The sequence below is a fragment of the Archocentrus centrarchus genome, unplaced genomic scaffold (genome assembly GCF_007364275.1).
Source record: "Archocentrus centrarchus isolate MPI-CPG fArcCen1 unplaced genomic scaffold, fArcCen1 scaffold_35_ctg1, whole genome shotgun sequence".
Lineage (NCBI taxonomy): Eukaryota > Metazoa > Chordata > Actinopteri > Cichliformes > Cichlidae > Archocentrus > Archocentrus centrarchus.
Window position 1 is genome coordinate 3,850,713 of NW_022060262.1, and position 16,301 is coordinate 3,867,013.

General features: G+C 41.0%; 1 protein-coding gene across 1 annotated transcript in view; it reads left to right on the forward strand.

Annotated features, from left to right (window-relative positions):
• The window catches only part of LOC115776627 (5-hydroxytryptamine receptor 3A-like), an 83,019-nt gene that overhangs the window by 12,419 nt on the left and 54,299 nt on the right, over positions 1-16,301 (forward strand). Inside the window, exons 3-4 of the mRNA XM_030724353.1 lie at positions 779-844; positions 1,331-1,491. Coding sequence (XP_030580213.1) covers positions 779-844; positions 1,331-1,491 — 227 coding nt within the window. The remainder of the gene's footprint in view (positions 1-778; positions 845-1,330; positions 1,492-16,301) is intronic.

Consider the following 16,301-nt stretch of genomic DNA (forward strand, 5'->3'; position numbering starts at 1 on the left):
CAATTGCAAAACTTTTTTTTCCTGTTTAAATTTTTTTTTCAGATTCAAACTAATTTTTCAGTTTCAAATAATTATTCTTTTTTTTTTTTTAACAAACTTTATGGCCCTGTGTTAGCTCCATACACCTTCAGCTCTGTTTTACAATCTGATCACCACCAACAAAAGCCGGCTCAGTGCAGTCAGAAAAGGCTTGAAGTCACATGGTCCAATCTTGCATTCTGATTTGGTCTAGGGACATGGAGGCATTCACAGGCAATAGGAAGTGCGTTACATAATTCAGACTAGTCAGAGATGGGTATTTGATGGGTTATGACGCCACACGATTGACTGGCGTATAATACCTGTTGCAGTACTATTCAGGGGGCTGGCGGGCCAGATGTGACCCGGGGTTCACCAGTTAACGTTCCCTGGTCTAAGATGTTTTTTTTATTCCCAATTATGTTATTGACTTATTGATAATTAACCTAACTAGTTGCAAAATATTCCTCCAGTTCCTTCATTTTAAGACCATAATTGGGCCCCATATCCCAATTATTTTGAGACTCTTTTGAGATTATGTTAATAAAGTATGGGTTTATACATTTGCAAATCATTGCATTTTGTTATCATTTACATTACAGCATTCTGGCATTTTCAGAATTGAAATTGTACATTAATTATGTATATTTTTGCATCATGATATCTTCTGTAAACAAGTTGTGTCAACGTGTTAAATATGCAAAGCAAGAGATGTGTATACATATGCTTGTATAGAAATTAGTGTATTCTTTCCTGTCAGGTGAAAATGCCTCCAGTGTAGAGCCTCAGACTGACCAAGAGTTTCCAAATAAAACCACTACCACAGGTAAAGACTTGCAAACACTTCCAAAGTTTTCTCAGAAATTATACAAAGTCATCCTGGCCCAACAAAGTTAATGAGCATATTAAAATCAATACGTACTCATTAGCAATGCTTTACTGTTTTTATGTCATAATACATATCTAACCTTCCTGAGCTGATTGCACTAAAATGAAAAAAGAATATATATATATATATATATATATATATATATATATATATATATATATATATATCTTAAAAGATCATCACGCTTTAAATATTTTAAACGTTGCAGTCCTGATCTCTTAGTCAACAAATAGTCTTGTATATATTAAGCTAATCCTCTTTTTTTTTTTTTTGAATGTGAGCACCAAAGTTCTGAAGTTTTTCTTTTTTTTTTTTTTTTTATTGAAAATCAAGAATGAAAGTAAGGAAGTTGCTTTATTGTTGTTGTGTAATTAAATAATTATAATAATTTTTGACAGAAAATGTATCTTGATATCATTTCAGATAAAGAAGAGGATGGGAAGAAAAAGTGTAATTTTCCAGCTATTGCACGCCACCTGAAACTGGAAAAAGACAGTATCGAGTACACCCTGAGCCGGCCTGTTTTAGGCAAGAACAGAACAGAAGTATACATTGTATTGAGCCTCTATGCCATTATCAATCTGGTAATTTCTTTGGACAATTTTTTACGATGATAGAAAATATATTAGGTGGCTGATGTCTATGTCCTGTATCCCATATTTCCCAATATACATATAGTTACATTTTAATTGCCTGTATATAATCAAAATGGACATTATTTTTAAGAAATATTCTGCTCCCTAAAAACTAGTTGTGAATAGATTATAACTAGCATAAAAAGTCTGTGTTGCTGTGAGACAGGGTTCCACACGAACTCATTTTATAATTAGGTTCATTTATGTCCCAAGTCTCTCTGGTCTCCCCATATAAATCTCTATTATAGCTGTAATCCTAAAGTTTAATTGGTAGAGTCTAGGTAGGGCTTGATAAAGGGATTTCTTATCTTAATGTACAAGATTAGAACTTGCCTTCAAATCTGAGTTTTTTTTGTTTTTTTTTTTTTAAGATTTCGTTGGTATTAAAGTAATCCAGTGATACTTGTCAGTACTTCCACTGCTACACACACCCACACAAACAAAAAAAAATAGTTAATTTGGTTCACTTCATTTTTCAAAATCTAACCAAGTGCAGTTTTAAAAACCCACATGTTGCTGTCATTGTGTAACACAGTAAACCGAGCCTGTCAATTCCACGGCAGTGATTACCTGCACATGTGAAATTAGATTATTTACTTATTTATTTTTTATTCACTGATTTTTTTTTTTTTGTTTGTTTTTTTTATTTTTTTTTTTTTTTTTTTTTTTGCACAGTAGTTCTGACAGAAATCTATTCCATAAACCAGCATATCTTTTTTCTGGTTCTTTGCCAGTGGCGGTCCTAGCCTGTTTTGGTGCCCTGGGCGAGTATCCCCGCCTGTGCGCCTAATTTTATTAGACGCACAGATTCATTCTATATGGAACACTGCAAGGGACATGGGGGAAAAAAAAACATGGGAGGACAAAAAAAAAGAGTTTTGAAAAGAGTTTTGCGACATCCCGAGTTACTTTTGCAAGATCTCGCAAAACTGTTCATTATTAGGACATACGCTTTCACGTTTATCTTGATATGGTTGTGTCAGTCGCCTTTATTTATAATTAGGCCCGAGCCAACCAAAGGGTCGGTGAGGAGCCTATAGTGATTGTAAGCGGGGGGAGGTGCAAAAAAGGGGGGCGGTCGCATGGGACGCGGTCGCAAGTGACCCCGGACCTCATGGGGACGTGCGTCATGTCGAGACGTTTCCGAAAATGTATATATGAGGGTGACTGGAAAAGCGGTATATTGGAATTGTTAGCGTTATTCATTATTAGGCACGAGCCAACCGAAGGGTCGGCGAGGAGCCTATAGTGATTGTAACGGGTGGCGGTGCAAAAATGGGGGCAGTTGCATGGGATGCGGTCGCAAGTGACCCCAGACCTCATGGGGACGTGCGCCAGGTCAAAACGTTTCCGAAAATGTATATATGAGTGTAGAGGCTAATCTATAGTTTCTTTCGATCTTCTGTAATTTCCATTTAACCTCTTCCTTTGAATGACCAATACAGAGCCGGTTTTACGCGTGTGACAACATTCAGCCGCAGCACGGTAAAACTACCGTGTTGCTCCATCGGCCATCTTTATTCTTCTACATCTTCAAATACAACAACATTTTATTCTTCATGGGCCTTAACAACAGAATTGCGCCCTCTGTAGTTCAATCACATAAAATACATCTTCTTAACAGATGTTCTCAAATCCAAATGTTACAAATGAAATACATTTCCCTTTAACTTACTTATACAAATATGAAACACAAAAGGAAACTAATATATGACATAAATCAGTTATAAATTTATAAACTCTACAAAATGGTGCTTACATTCCGGCCCCTAATTGTTCTTGCTGAGGCATGACAATTACCAAAATTACATAAGCAACATTTTCAAACTCTTTTGTTACTGTACCAGTACTCTTAACTGTAAACAACATCATAACACAATGGCTTTAAACAAAAACACATCACTCATCCATTTCCAGTAAAAGACACAATTTGTCCACTGGTCTTTCCAAAACACTGCTTTTTGTCTTAACCAAAACTCTTCTCACATGACCATTTGAATCACAAATTGCCTTTTCAACCTTTCCCATTAACCATGAACCTCTTGGTGCACTATCATCCACTATAAGAACAACATCACCAGGTTTTAGGTTTCTTTTCACATTTAACCATTTCTGTCTCTCTTGTAAAAGTGGTAGATACTCTTTGGTCCAACGTTTCCAAAAAATATCAGACAAGTATTGGACCTGACGCCATCGTCTTTTTGAGTACAAATCCTCCTTTTGAAATAAACCAGGTGGCAACACAGGTTGTTTTTTCATGAGAAGCAAATGATTTGGGGTTAATGCTTCTATATCATTTGGGTCATTAGAAACTCTTGTAATGGGTCTATCATTTATAATAGACTCTACTTCACAAAACAAAGTATGAAGATGCTCATCATTAAGAGTCTGTTGTCTCAGTAGCTGGGTAAGGATTCTTCTGACAGAACGTATCTGCCTTTCCCAAATCCCACCGAAATGAGATCCAGCTGGTGGATTGAATGTCCATGTAACACCTTTCTGCAAAAGTGACTCAGCAATTTAATCTCATTCCAACCTTTGATTGCCTCGCGCATTTCCTTTTCAGCACCTACTAGGTTTGTACCATTGTCTGACCTCATAACAGACACTTGACCTCTCCTGGCCACAAACCTTCTAAATGCATTAATACAAGAGTCTGCTTCAAGTGAGTGAGCGACCTCTAGGTGAATCGCTCTTGTGGTGAGGCATGTAAACAAAACACCGTATCTTTTTACATAGCTTCTGCCACATTTAACCTCAAAAGGTCCAAAATAATCTATCCCTACATTTGTGAAAGGGGGTTTGTCGGTTTCAAGTCTGTCTCGTGGCAAGTTTGCCATTCTCTGTTCACCAGGCTTACCTGACAGCTTTTTACACTGTACACATTTTGACAATATTTTCCTGAGAGCTGCATCAGCTTTTGGAATCCAATATTTTTCTCTCAGTTTAGACAGCACAAAATTTCTGCCACTATGACCTGTTTGTTTATGAATATGTCTGAGAATCAATGTGGACACATGGTGGTCCTGATGAAGTATCACAGGGTGTTTCACATTGGATGGTAGAGCAGCCTTATCTAACCTGCCACCAACCCTTAAAATACCATTGTTCAACACCGGATCTAGTTTCACAATGTGACTAGTCCTTTTAACCTTTTGACCCTTCTGTAGAGTTAAGATCTCATCTTTGTAACTTTGTTTTTGACAAAACTTAACAATCTCCATCTCTGAATTTTCTAATTCTGTGACTGTTAAATAACCATCTTTGTTTGATTTCTGCACTTTCTTAGCCATTTTCTTTTGACATTGAGTATCGCTGGCTGACAAGGATTTGCGTTCACGTGACAGCTCTTGGAGGAGCCGTTTAAATCTCAGCATCCAGGCAAAGGCCTTTTTTAGTCTGTACCAATCTGAGTAGTGACAAATGAGTTGACTGATAGGATCAGTTTGCATGACATCAACATCAACACTCATAACTTTCACTTCTGCATCATCATGAATGTTCAAGGATATTATCGGTGACGCTGGCCAGTGTTTATTGTCCTTTACTAGAAAGTCTGGACCTTGAATCCAGGCTTTGTTTGACAGGAAATCACTTGCTTTCATTCCCTTAGATGCGTAGTCAGCAGGGTTCAACTCAGAGTTTATGTACCTCCACTGACTGACCTTAGAGTGATCTCTGATAAGTGAAACTCGGTTTGCAACAAAAGTCTTAAATCTGACACTGTCATTCGCAATGTATCTCAACACTGTGGTGCTATCAGACCAGAATGTGGATTCCTCAAATGGCATTCTTAGCTCGTCTCTCATCATTTTGTCAATTTTTACAGCTACAGCCGCCGCTGTTAGCTCTAATCTAGGAATAGTGAGTTGCTTCAAAGGCGATACTCGTGATTTGCCAATCAAAAATGAGCAATGAGCTTCACCTCTTTCATTTGTGACACGAAGGTATGCAACAACACCATACCCTCTCTCACTCGCGTCTGCAAAAAGATGCAGTTGTGCAGATGTTACATTTCCAAATCTAACTGGTTTAAAACACCTGTCCACTGTAAATCCTTGTAGTTTTGTCAAGTCCAACAGCCACTGTTGTGACTTCTTAGCCATGTCAATTGGAATGTCCTCATCCCATGAGAATCTCTTTCCACACAGTTCCTGCAGAATCATTTTGGCTGGGAAAATAACTGGGGACAGAAACCCTAACGGATCATAGATTGAACTCACAAATGACAGAATGCCGCGTCTAGTTTGTGTCATTGGTTTTTCATTGATTTTGATTTTGAACGAGTCTGTTTCAATGCACCAGTTTACTCCTAAGACTCGCTCATCTGGAAGGTTGTCATGACAGAGGTCTAATGCCTTAACTTCAGATGCTCTTTCTGTTTCAGGAATAGAGGCAAGAACAACTCTGCTATTACTATTCCATTTTGTAAGATGAAACCCTCCACTTGCGCATAGTTTTGTTAGCTCCTTCACCATAGCACAGGCCTCATCTTCATTCGACACGGATAAAAGACAATCGTCTACATAAAAGTTATTCTGCACTGCACTAATGGCCATGGGTGACACCTCATCTGAAGCATCCTCTGCTGTTTTCTTTAAAGCAAAGTTGGCACAGCTTGGTGACGATGTTGCACCAAACAAATGCACAGTCATTTTGAACTCCTGTAGTGGTTCATCCAGGTTTCCCTCAGGCCACCAGAGGAATCGAAGCATATCTGTATCCTCGGGCGGGACCTTTACCTGATGATACATCGCCTCAATATCTGACATTAGAGCAATATAGTCATGTCTGAAGCGAGTTAAAACACCAACCAATGTGTTTGTCAAATCAGGACCTTGTAAAAGTTCCTCGTTCAGTGACTTCCCCTGAAACGAGGCAGCACAGTCAAAAACAACGCGGAGCTTTCTTTTCTGTGGATGGTACACGCCATGATGCGGTATGTACCACAGTCTTCCATCATCACGTTCAAGTTGTTCATTTGACACAGGGACAGCATACTTCTTGTCTATTAGTTCAGAAATGAACACTGTGTACTCTTTATGAAAGTCTTTTCTCTTCAGCATTTTTCTTTTGAGGCTTTCTGCTCTCTGCACAACTAACTCACAGTTGTTGGGTAGTTTAACAGACTGATCTTTAAGAGGTAGGCTTATACAATAATGTCCTTCCACCTTTTTAACTGTATCCTTGACAGAGTCCATGAATTTCACATCCTCTCGTGACATTTCATGACGCTCTTCAGAAGCCTTTTCTGGAAAATCGTGGTTAAACTGTTTCACACACAATGTTTCAATCTCAGACATTGATATGCGGTTCACCGAAACACTTTGTTCACTTTCTGAGTCATTTCTTTTCAAAGGACCGTTTATAACCCAACCTAGGATTGTACGGACTGCATATGGACCCTCATCTACGCTGTGAATAATTTCCCAGGGTTCCATTGCCTTGTGAGCGTTTGCTCCTATCAAGAGTCCAACATCTGCATCTATTTCAGTCAGTTCTGCTCTGTGCAGGTGCGGCCACTTAACTAAGTCTGTCTGCATAGGAATGCTCTCTTTTGAAACTGGAATGTCTTTATGTGTGTACGTATCAGGTAAGTCAATATACACATTTTCTGTTACACCACTTACTTCTAAACCTGAAACAATGTAACTTGGCTGCAACCTTTTCTGACCCATAGTGCGGAGAAGGATTTGAGTTTTCTTTCCTTCTATGCCAAGCTGTCTCATAAGCTTCTCTGAGCAAAAAGTTGCTTGGCTGCCATTGTCCAAAAATGCATAAGTGTCAATTATCTTGTTGTTTTTCTTGAGCTTAACATGAACTGGCACAATAGCCAAAACTCGACTGCTATTACCGGCCCCAGTAGCACCACATGTGCCACCTGTGATGGGGACAGGGCTGGGAGCTTCAACATCTGAGCTTCCAGTGTCATCATTTGGTTCGTTATTTACTGCTACATCCTCTGTCGTGTCATAGTGGAGCAAACTAGGATGTCTTTTGAAACAGTAGTCACATAGCAATCGTTTCTTGTAGTCTTTACTCAAGTGCCCTTTGCTCAAGCATGAAAAGCAAAGTCCTTTTCCTTTAAGGAACTCTACTCTCTCTTTGTGAGGCAGTTTTCTTATTTTCTGACAGTCGGCAAGTGAGTGATTTCTGTCACAATACACACATGGTCTTTGAAAGGCATTAATTGTCTGACGCACAGTGCCTTTGTTTGCATCTAGCAACCTTTCATTTATTGCAGGTGCCACACTAGTGGCAAACGCACTACCCTTTGGTCTAAATGTCTTCTCTGGTTTTGAGTATTGCTTGCACTTGTCATCGGTATCTTTAATGTCACCAAATAAAGGATCTGATGCTATCTTAGCTTGTCTGTTCAGGAATTTCACTAAATCTGAAAACCTAGCTCTTCTTCCAGAGTTTTCTTGGATGTCGAAAGCTGAGACTCTCCACATTTCTCTCATCTTATAGGGTAACTTGGAAACTATTACCCTGAGATTTGTGGGGTTGTCTAATTCCTCCAAGTAGTTAATATCTTGCATGGCATTATTACACCCAGTTAGAAACAGTGAGTAACTATGAAGACCTTTGGTGTCATCTGCTTTCAACTGAGGCCAACTTACAGCCTTCTTCAGGTAAGCTGTCGCTATTTTGATGTCATTGCCATAATGATAATGTAAAAGTTTCATTGCCTCATGGTAGCCTTTTTGTGGGCTCATGTGTTGGCAACTTCTGACTAAGTCTCTAGGCTCACCTCTTGTGAACTGTTCAAGGTAGTAGATCTTGTCATTATCATTATCTGTCTTGCTACTGATTGTATGTTCAAAGGCTCTAAGGAATGGATTGAATTCTAAGGGATCACCACTGAAAATGGGAACATCTCTCTGAGGTAAATTTGTGAGTCTTTGTTGCTTAACCAACATCTCTGTAATACTATTCTGTTTCAGCATTACTTCACACAAATTAACCTTTGTGTCCATTTCAACCCTCTGAGAAGGAGTCTCCTGTGCAACTTGGTACTGAGATCCACTTAAGTGAGTGTTCGACTGTCTGTTGACACCAACTGGGGGCAAACCACTAAATGAGTCTGCACGGCGATAAGTTACACTTCTCTTTTCGTTGTCCTCATACTCACATTCCTCCAGTACCTTTATCTTTGCAGTAGAAGCAGCAATTTGAGTTTCAATTTGCAGCTGCTCCTTCCTTGCCTTTAACTGCAGCTCTTCCAACTCCAGAGCTTGTTTCTCCTTTAACTTCTCTGCCTTTGCCATCAGAGAAGCTCTTTCTGCTTGTTCCTTGCGACGTGCAGATGATGATGATGATATTATTGAACCACAGCGCCTGGACCCGACCCTGGACACGCAGGATCCTGGACGCTTCCCTCTTGAATCACCTGTCAAAGACACGCTGTCATCTGGACCCACGTCGTCCTGTTGTTTCTGCCTTGCGCCGATTGTCCACTTCTCAGCATCCATCATAAAATTGCTGAAATGCTCCTTTTTGGGCTGATACCAATATGTCTGATCAGCCTCTTTCTCTTCCTCTGACAGCAGTTGTAGAACATTCTCATTTGTTTGAACAAAGTCACTTATGAGTTTTGAAAACTCATTTAAATGTTCATCAACAATATCTACAGCGTCATCATTTTTCATCATAGCACTTATTTTATTCAGTTTCGCTGTCACCTGAGAAAGCTTTGCTCTTCTTGAACCGATTTGTCTCTGTAAAAGGTCCTCCAGGCCCTTTTCCGTGTATTTCGGCGCCCTCTTTTGGCCGTTTTCAGTACCGCAGACATTTTCTTGCTCTCTGGTTTCTTGTGACTCGTCATCCGCCATCTTGCCTTGTTTTCTTTTCATTCATCAACAAGAGATCGAATAAAGTAGTCCATGACACAAAGCATGCTTTGCTTTCCAAATAAGTGCCATCTAGTGAAGACTACAACATCCTTGTTGTCTTGTATTTTTCTCTTGGCTCATTTAGGCAAGTTACCAGTTCGTAGCTTGTGATTCCATGACGATCCGTTGTTGTGGTTACATCGCTGGGCTCGGTCTCGGCTCGTTCTTGCTGAGCGCGGTAGTTTTACTTATTGTAGAGGCTAATCTATAGTTTCTTTCGATCTTCTGTAATTTCCATTTAACCTCTTCCTTTGAATGACCAATACAGAGCCGGTTTTACGCGTGTGACAACATTCAGCCGCAGCACGGTAAAACTACCGTGTTGCTCCATCGGCCATCTTTATTCTTCTACATCTTCAAATACAACAACATTTTATTCTTCATGGGCCTTAACAACAGAATTGCGCCCTCTGTAGTTCAATCACATAAAATACATCTTCTTAACAGATGTTCTCAAATCCAAATGTTACAAATGAAATACATTTCCCTTTAACTTACTTATACAAATATGAAACACAAAAGGAAACTAATATATGACATAAATCAGTTATAAATTTATAAACTCTACAAAATGGTGCTTACAATGAGGGTGACTGGGAAAGCGCCTAATTGTTTTTGCTCGAATTTTCCATTATTAGGCCCGAGCCGACAATGTCTCAGCAAGGAGCCTATTGGATTCACTATGCCACATATCCCAAAATGCGCAAAAATCCCCACGGTCGCATGGGACATGGTCGCCAGTGACCCCTGACCTCATAGGGACGTGGGTCAGGTCGAGACGTTTCCGAAAAGGTATGCTTCGGGGTGACTGGGAAAACGCCTAATTGTTTTTGCTCGAATTCTCCATTATTATTATTAGGCCCGAGCCGACGAAGTCTCGGCGAGGAGCCTATTGGATTCACTATGCCACATACCCCAAAATGCGCAAAAATCCCCACGGTCACATGGGACGCGGTCGCCAGTGACCCCTGACCTCATAGGGACGTGGGTCAGGTCGAGACGTTTCCGAAAAGGTATGCTTCGGGGTGACTGGGAAAACGCCTAATTGTTTTTGCTCGAATTCTCCATTATTCTTTATTATTATTCTTTATTATTAGGCCCGAGCCGATGAAGTCTCGGCGAGGAGCCTATTGGATTCACTATGCCACATACCCCAAAATGCGCTAAAATCCCCACGGTCGCATGGGACGCGGTCGCAAGTGACCCCTGACCTCATAGGGACGTGGGACAGGTCGAGACGTTTCCGAAAAGGTATGCTTCAGAGTGACTGGGAAAGCGCCTAATTGTATTTGCTCGAATTCTCCATTATTCTTTATTATTTATTAGGCCCGAGCCGACGAAGTCTCGGCGAGGAGCCTATTGGATTCACTATGCCACATACCCCAAAATGCGCTAAAATCCCCACGGTCGCATGGGACGCGGTCGCAAGTGACCCCTGACCTCATAGGGACGTGGGACAGGTCGAGACGTTTCCGAAAAGGTATGCTTCAGAGTGACTGGGAAAGCGCCTAATTGTATTTGCTCGAATTCTCCATTATTCTTTATTATTTATTAGGCCCGAGCCGACGAAGTCTCGGCGAGGAGCCTATTGGATTCACTATGCCACATACCCCAAAATGCGTTAAAATCCCCACGGTCATATGGGACGCGGTCGCCAGTGACCCCTGACCTCATAGGGACGTGGGTCAGGTCGAGACGTTTCCGAAATGGTATGCTTCGGGGTGACTGGGAAAGCGCCTAATTGTATTTGCTCGAATTCTCCATTATTCTTTATTATTTATTAGGCCCGAGCGGATGAAGTCTTGGTGAGGAGCCTATTGGATTCACTATGCCACATACCCCAAAATGCGTTAAAATCCCCACGGTCGCATGGGACGCGGTTGCAAGTGACCCCTGACCTCATAGGGACGTGGGTCAGGACGAGACGTTTCCGAAAAGGTATGCTTCGGGGTGACTGGGAAAACGCCTAATTGTTTTTGCTCGAATTCTCCATTATTCTTTATTATTAGGCCCGAGCCGATGAAGTCTTGGTGAGGAGCCTATTGGATTCACTATGCCACATACCCCAAAATGCGTTAAAATCCCCATGGTCGCATGGGACGCGGTTGCAAGTGACCCCTGACCTCATAGGGACGTGGGTCAGGTCGAGATGTTTCCGAAAAGGTATGCTTCAGGGTGACTGGGAAAGCGCCTTATTGTATTTGCTCGAATTCTCCATTATTCTTTATTCTTTATTATTATTATTATTAGGCCCGAGCCGACCGAAGGGTCGACCGTAGGGTCGGCTCGGGCCTAATAATAATAATAAAGAACTCTAACTATTCCAATTATGCGCTTTTCTAGTCATCCTCATATATACCTTTTCGGAAATGTCTCGACCTGGCGCACGTCCCCATGAGGTCCGGGGTCACTTGCAACCGTGTCCCATGCCACCGCACCCATTTTTGCAGCCGCGCCCCTTACAATCACTATAGGCTCCTCGCCGACCCTTCGGTTGGCTCGGGCCTAATTATAAATAAAGGCGACTTTTGCTGGCAGTCTCTTGCCAAAGGTTTCATCCTCATGGACACTGCCATATCAAGATTAACGCGAAAGCCCATGTACTAATATTGAAAAGTTTTGCGAGATCTCACAAAAATGCCTCTTTTTTTCCTCTCTCATTTTTTTTTTCGGGTTCCATAATTCTAAACTCAGGAACCGAGATGAGAGAATCCCCCGCCTGCCCCTTTCCTTCTGTTACAACCTGTCTGTCAGACCATGGCAGAAAGCTACATGCACCACACAGCAGGCAGAGGGCGCCCATTACCCCACAAGTGGAGAAGTGCGGTAGGCGCTGCTGCGGTGATCGCAATGCGTTGGCGGGAGGGGCAGTCATGCCACCCTGGATGAAAAGCCGCCCTGGGCGGCTGCCCATGTCACCCATATCAGAAACCGCCACTGTTCTTTGCACATGGGTGTTATGGACAGACCTCGAATCTTTTGATGGGAGGCTGATGGGAGACTAGCATGCTAGTCAGTCTGCTTCTGGCTCTACTTTTGCTGCTCTGAGATCAGTTAGTATCTGTGCTTTCTATGTCAATTAAACAAACGTCTGCAAGGAAAGCTGTGATGATGGAAAGCAGACATCAGCTCCTAAATAGGCAAGCTGAACCAGTGCAGGCTCCATGGAGCTTTCATCCAAGTTTTTAAATCATTTGGGCACAGATCAGAAGATAAAACTACAAAATCTAATTTTGACCTGTAATCTAGGGTGTCCTGGTGCCACATGCACTTTTGAACATTTGTTTTTGGACAAACTGTCAAGCACAGTCCAATAGCACACCACACTGGTTCAGATTGGGCAGGATTTTCCTCCCAGTTACACCTCTCCACGTCTCATTGTTAGTGTTCACGTGAACAATGAAGTTCCTTATTAAGACAATGGAGTCAACAGATGGAGCGCCCTCCAACACCCGACCCAGTGATTTCAAGAAGGCAGTATACTCTGGATAATCTGGAAATTCAGTGCATAAACATCTCATATTCAGAACAGATTCTTGACCTGAAGGCGAAGCAACACTTGTTCAAGCCTATTGTTCAACCACAGAACTGGAAGGATACAAGTTTATCCACCCCTGCCCGCTGCCTTTCACCAAGGGCAACTCCAGATTGAAACAGCATCTAGCACTTCTCCAGGAGATTGCTTTAAGATCCTGAAGTGTGCATTGAGGCAGGGCCAAATATAGCTAGCCAGTTTATCTCAACCTGATGTACTAGCTTTGGAAGCTTTCCCACCAGTGAAGTGAAACGCATATAAAACACCAATTCAATTCAATTCAGTTCAATTCAATTCAGTTTAATTCAATTCAATTTATACAGTGCCAAATCCCAACAAACAGTCGCCTCAAGACCCTACAATAATACCAGGACATGACCACAAGGTAGTTAACACAAAATGCACCACAAGCACAAGACATCGATTTATGTGGACCCAATTTCACATCCTATTACCGTATTTTTTCCTTGTGGTTTAAGTTTTCCTTTAATGTACAGCCTCTTTTTTTTTTGTTATTTTATTTATAGTGGGACACTACAGTATACATCCTAGACAAAGCTTTAACAATGCGGGCCTTCCACATGTAAACACATAGCAGTTAGCAAGATGACAGCTGCGTGTCTCCCTGATCACAGCCTTCAGCCAGTCCAATGTTTCTGTTTCAGTGATCTGAACCAGTGTTAATTTTGACAGGAAACTTTGATTTAGTTTTAGTCATAGACTTTTGACTATGTTACCGTTTTTATCCTTTGAGGTAGTTTTAATTTAGTTATTGTCTCGTTATTGTCATGAAAAAAAGGGTTGTTGACGAAAACTATGACGAAAATATTTCGTCAAGGAAATTAACACTGGTCTGAACATGCTGATATCCAGATCAGTGATATACCTTCCACAGAATAGCTGCTGCATCACTACATGATTTCCCTAATCAGCGATACAGGAACAGCTGACTGTCTCCACCACTCCACTTTCCCTTAGCATGACCCATGCTAAGTGCTTAGCTTGAATACTGTGGATATGGATGCATACTTACAGCTAAATCTTTAATTTCTGGAGAGAACAGAAACATTCCTGCACTCCCTTCACCTTCCTTCTCACTGCTCAGCATGGCATCTCTGTTGGCCTTAACAGTCATACAGTATGACACTGTGCAGCCATGTCTCCATGAAACATAACACGCTGTACTCCCAGTACTCTCTCTGATGTCTTACCAGTGCCCACAGCTTGTCCATCTCATTAACTAGAGAACTCACATTCGTTACAATAGCCAACATAACAGATGGTGTACATTTCCTTCTCCTTGCTCTGATTTTCACTCTGGCTCAGCACTCGTGTCATCTCCTCTTGAGTTCCAGCAAGATGATGATCTGGCTCCAGGAAGCAGTGTTTTGGAGAGATTAGACCAGTCTTTAATATGAAAAACTTAGATTTCTTTATATGTGGTTCTGCCGTTCTGTGAAACATAATCTTGGTGCTCTGGGAAGTTCATAATTCAGCCATTTACTTATAGGGTCTATAACATTTTCTCACAAAGGAAGAACCTTTGAACATTCCGACAGTGCAGGAATAAAGGTGCCACTCTTTTTTCCAGCACACATCATTAAGTAAGCTAAGCCTTGTTGGGGTAAAATAATATCTGTGAATTATTTTATACTGTGTAAATTTGCCTTTCGCTTCACTAATGCATTCTTCAGTGTTGGAAAGGATCCCCTCCCACGTCTTTTCATCTGTTATAGAGGACAAATCCTTTTCCTATATCAGCTCAAGATTGTTACAGCCATTACTGTTTGTCCGAGGACACATTTCATTCCATTTTGATGCTTTAAGCTGTGCTTTGGGTAGCTTTAGGTACAGTATCTCTCCACTACACTTCTGTCCCTGCCAGTGGGAACAGTAGCTTTTATAAAGTGTCTGATCTGTAAAGACTTCCAAAAATGGTCCCTTTTCTCTATATGGAATTTTTTTCAGAAGTTGGTCAGATGAAAGAAAGTTGCCATTTTCACATAAGTCACTTTTATTATTCTGATACTTTTTCTGAGCCACTGAGACCAACAGATGGTCTGTATCTCTGTCTTTATTTTTGAGGGATTCATACAATTCTTATTTACCTCTTGTCAGACCATTTTCTAATGTTCTAAGATAGGGTTTGTAAGAGCCATATACAACTTATTTGTTATGGTGAACATACGGTGTTGCATGTTTATGCCTGGGATTACGGTAGGCATGTAGGTCACGTGGGAGGTGTTTGGTTAATGGGTAGGAAGTATTATCACCTGGTCACCGGTGTGTCGGCATGGAGTATCGGTGAGTAGGGAGAATGTATTTTTGTTGACCGCTTTCTAAGCACTTTCTTCACGCTTTCTATGTGCTTATCAATGCCTTGCTTTTTATGGAGTGCCATGAAGTAGCCTACATGTGCTCGGGCTTGACTGCTGTGTGGATGGTTAAAACATGCAAATAAACAACCTGAAGTGCAATGTTGGAACTGAATTTTTTGTCGATTAACCAAGAGCGAGTCAGCAGTGCAGTACTCCCTGCTCAAAGGTGTAGGGGCAAAAGGTGGTGGAGTTGTTACACAATTGCTTTTTTTATTATTATTTGTTTCTGACTGTTTGTGTGAGTGCTTCAATTGACTTTAAAGGTGAGTTCTTGTTCAAGTCAAACCCAGTCTAGTCCAGCACCAGCTTTGTCCCAATGTCTTGTGAGTCAAGCAACCTCAAAGGAACTATGGTAATATTTCATGTTTGGCAATAATAGACCCCCTCTCTTCTTTGACTGGCATAATTTATCTATACGGATTCTAGATTTTTCCCATTCCAATTAATTTTTATCAGCTCTTACTAATAGTTTCTTACACTGTAAAAAAGGATTTGGGGCTTTAGCCAGATGGACTCAAGTAATTATGCTGGGTGAACTCATGGCCCATTTCCACTAACTAAGATGAATTACAGCAATTTCAACTTGAAAAAATACTTTAAAACTCATTATAATACGTTCAAGTAACAGCCGAAAATGTGTCAGCGGTCATACTTCATGGAACATGCATACACACTTAATATAACCTCATTGTCATATGATGTTCCCTCATCTCTGAAAGTTAGCTAAGAACGTAGCAGCCATTTTGCTTCAGAAGACGAGCTGCAGGTTTTTATCAAGTAAGTATTTCTAAGTTTTTTTAAAATTTTGAAACATTAAACACCTGTTCTTTGTCTAAGTCAGTCACTGCAATTTTCAGTGCATTTTTCATGTTTAGTTTGTTGTGGTTATTGGCAGTACATGTTCACGCGCTGGTTAGCTAGCTTTGAGTTGCAAATCCTGTTGACTTAGCT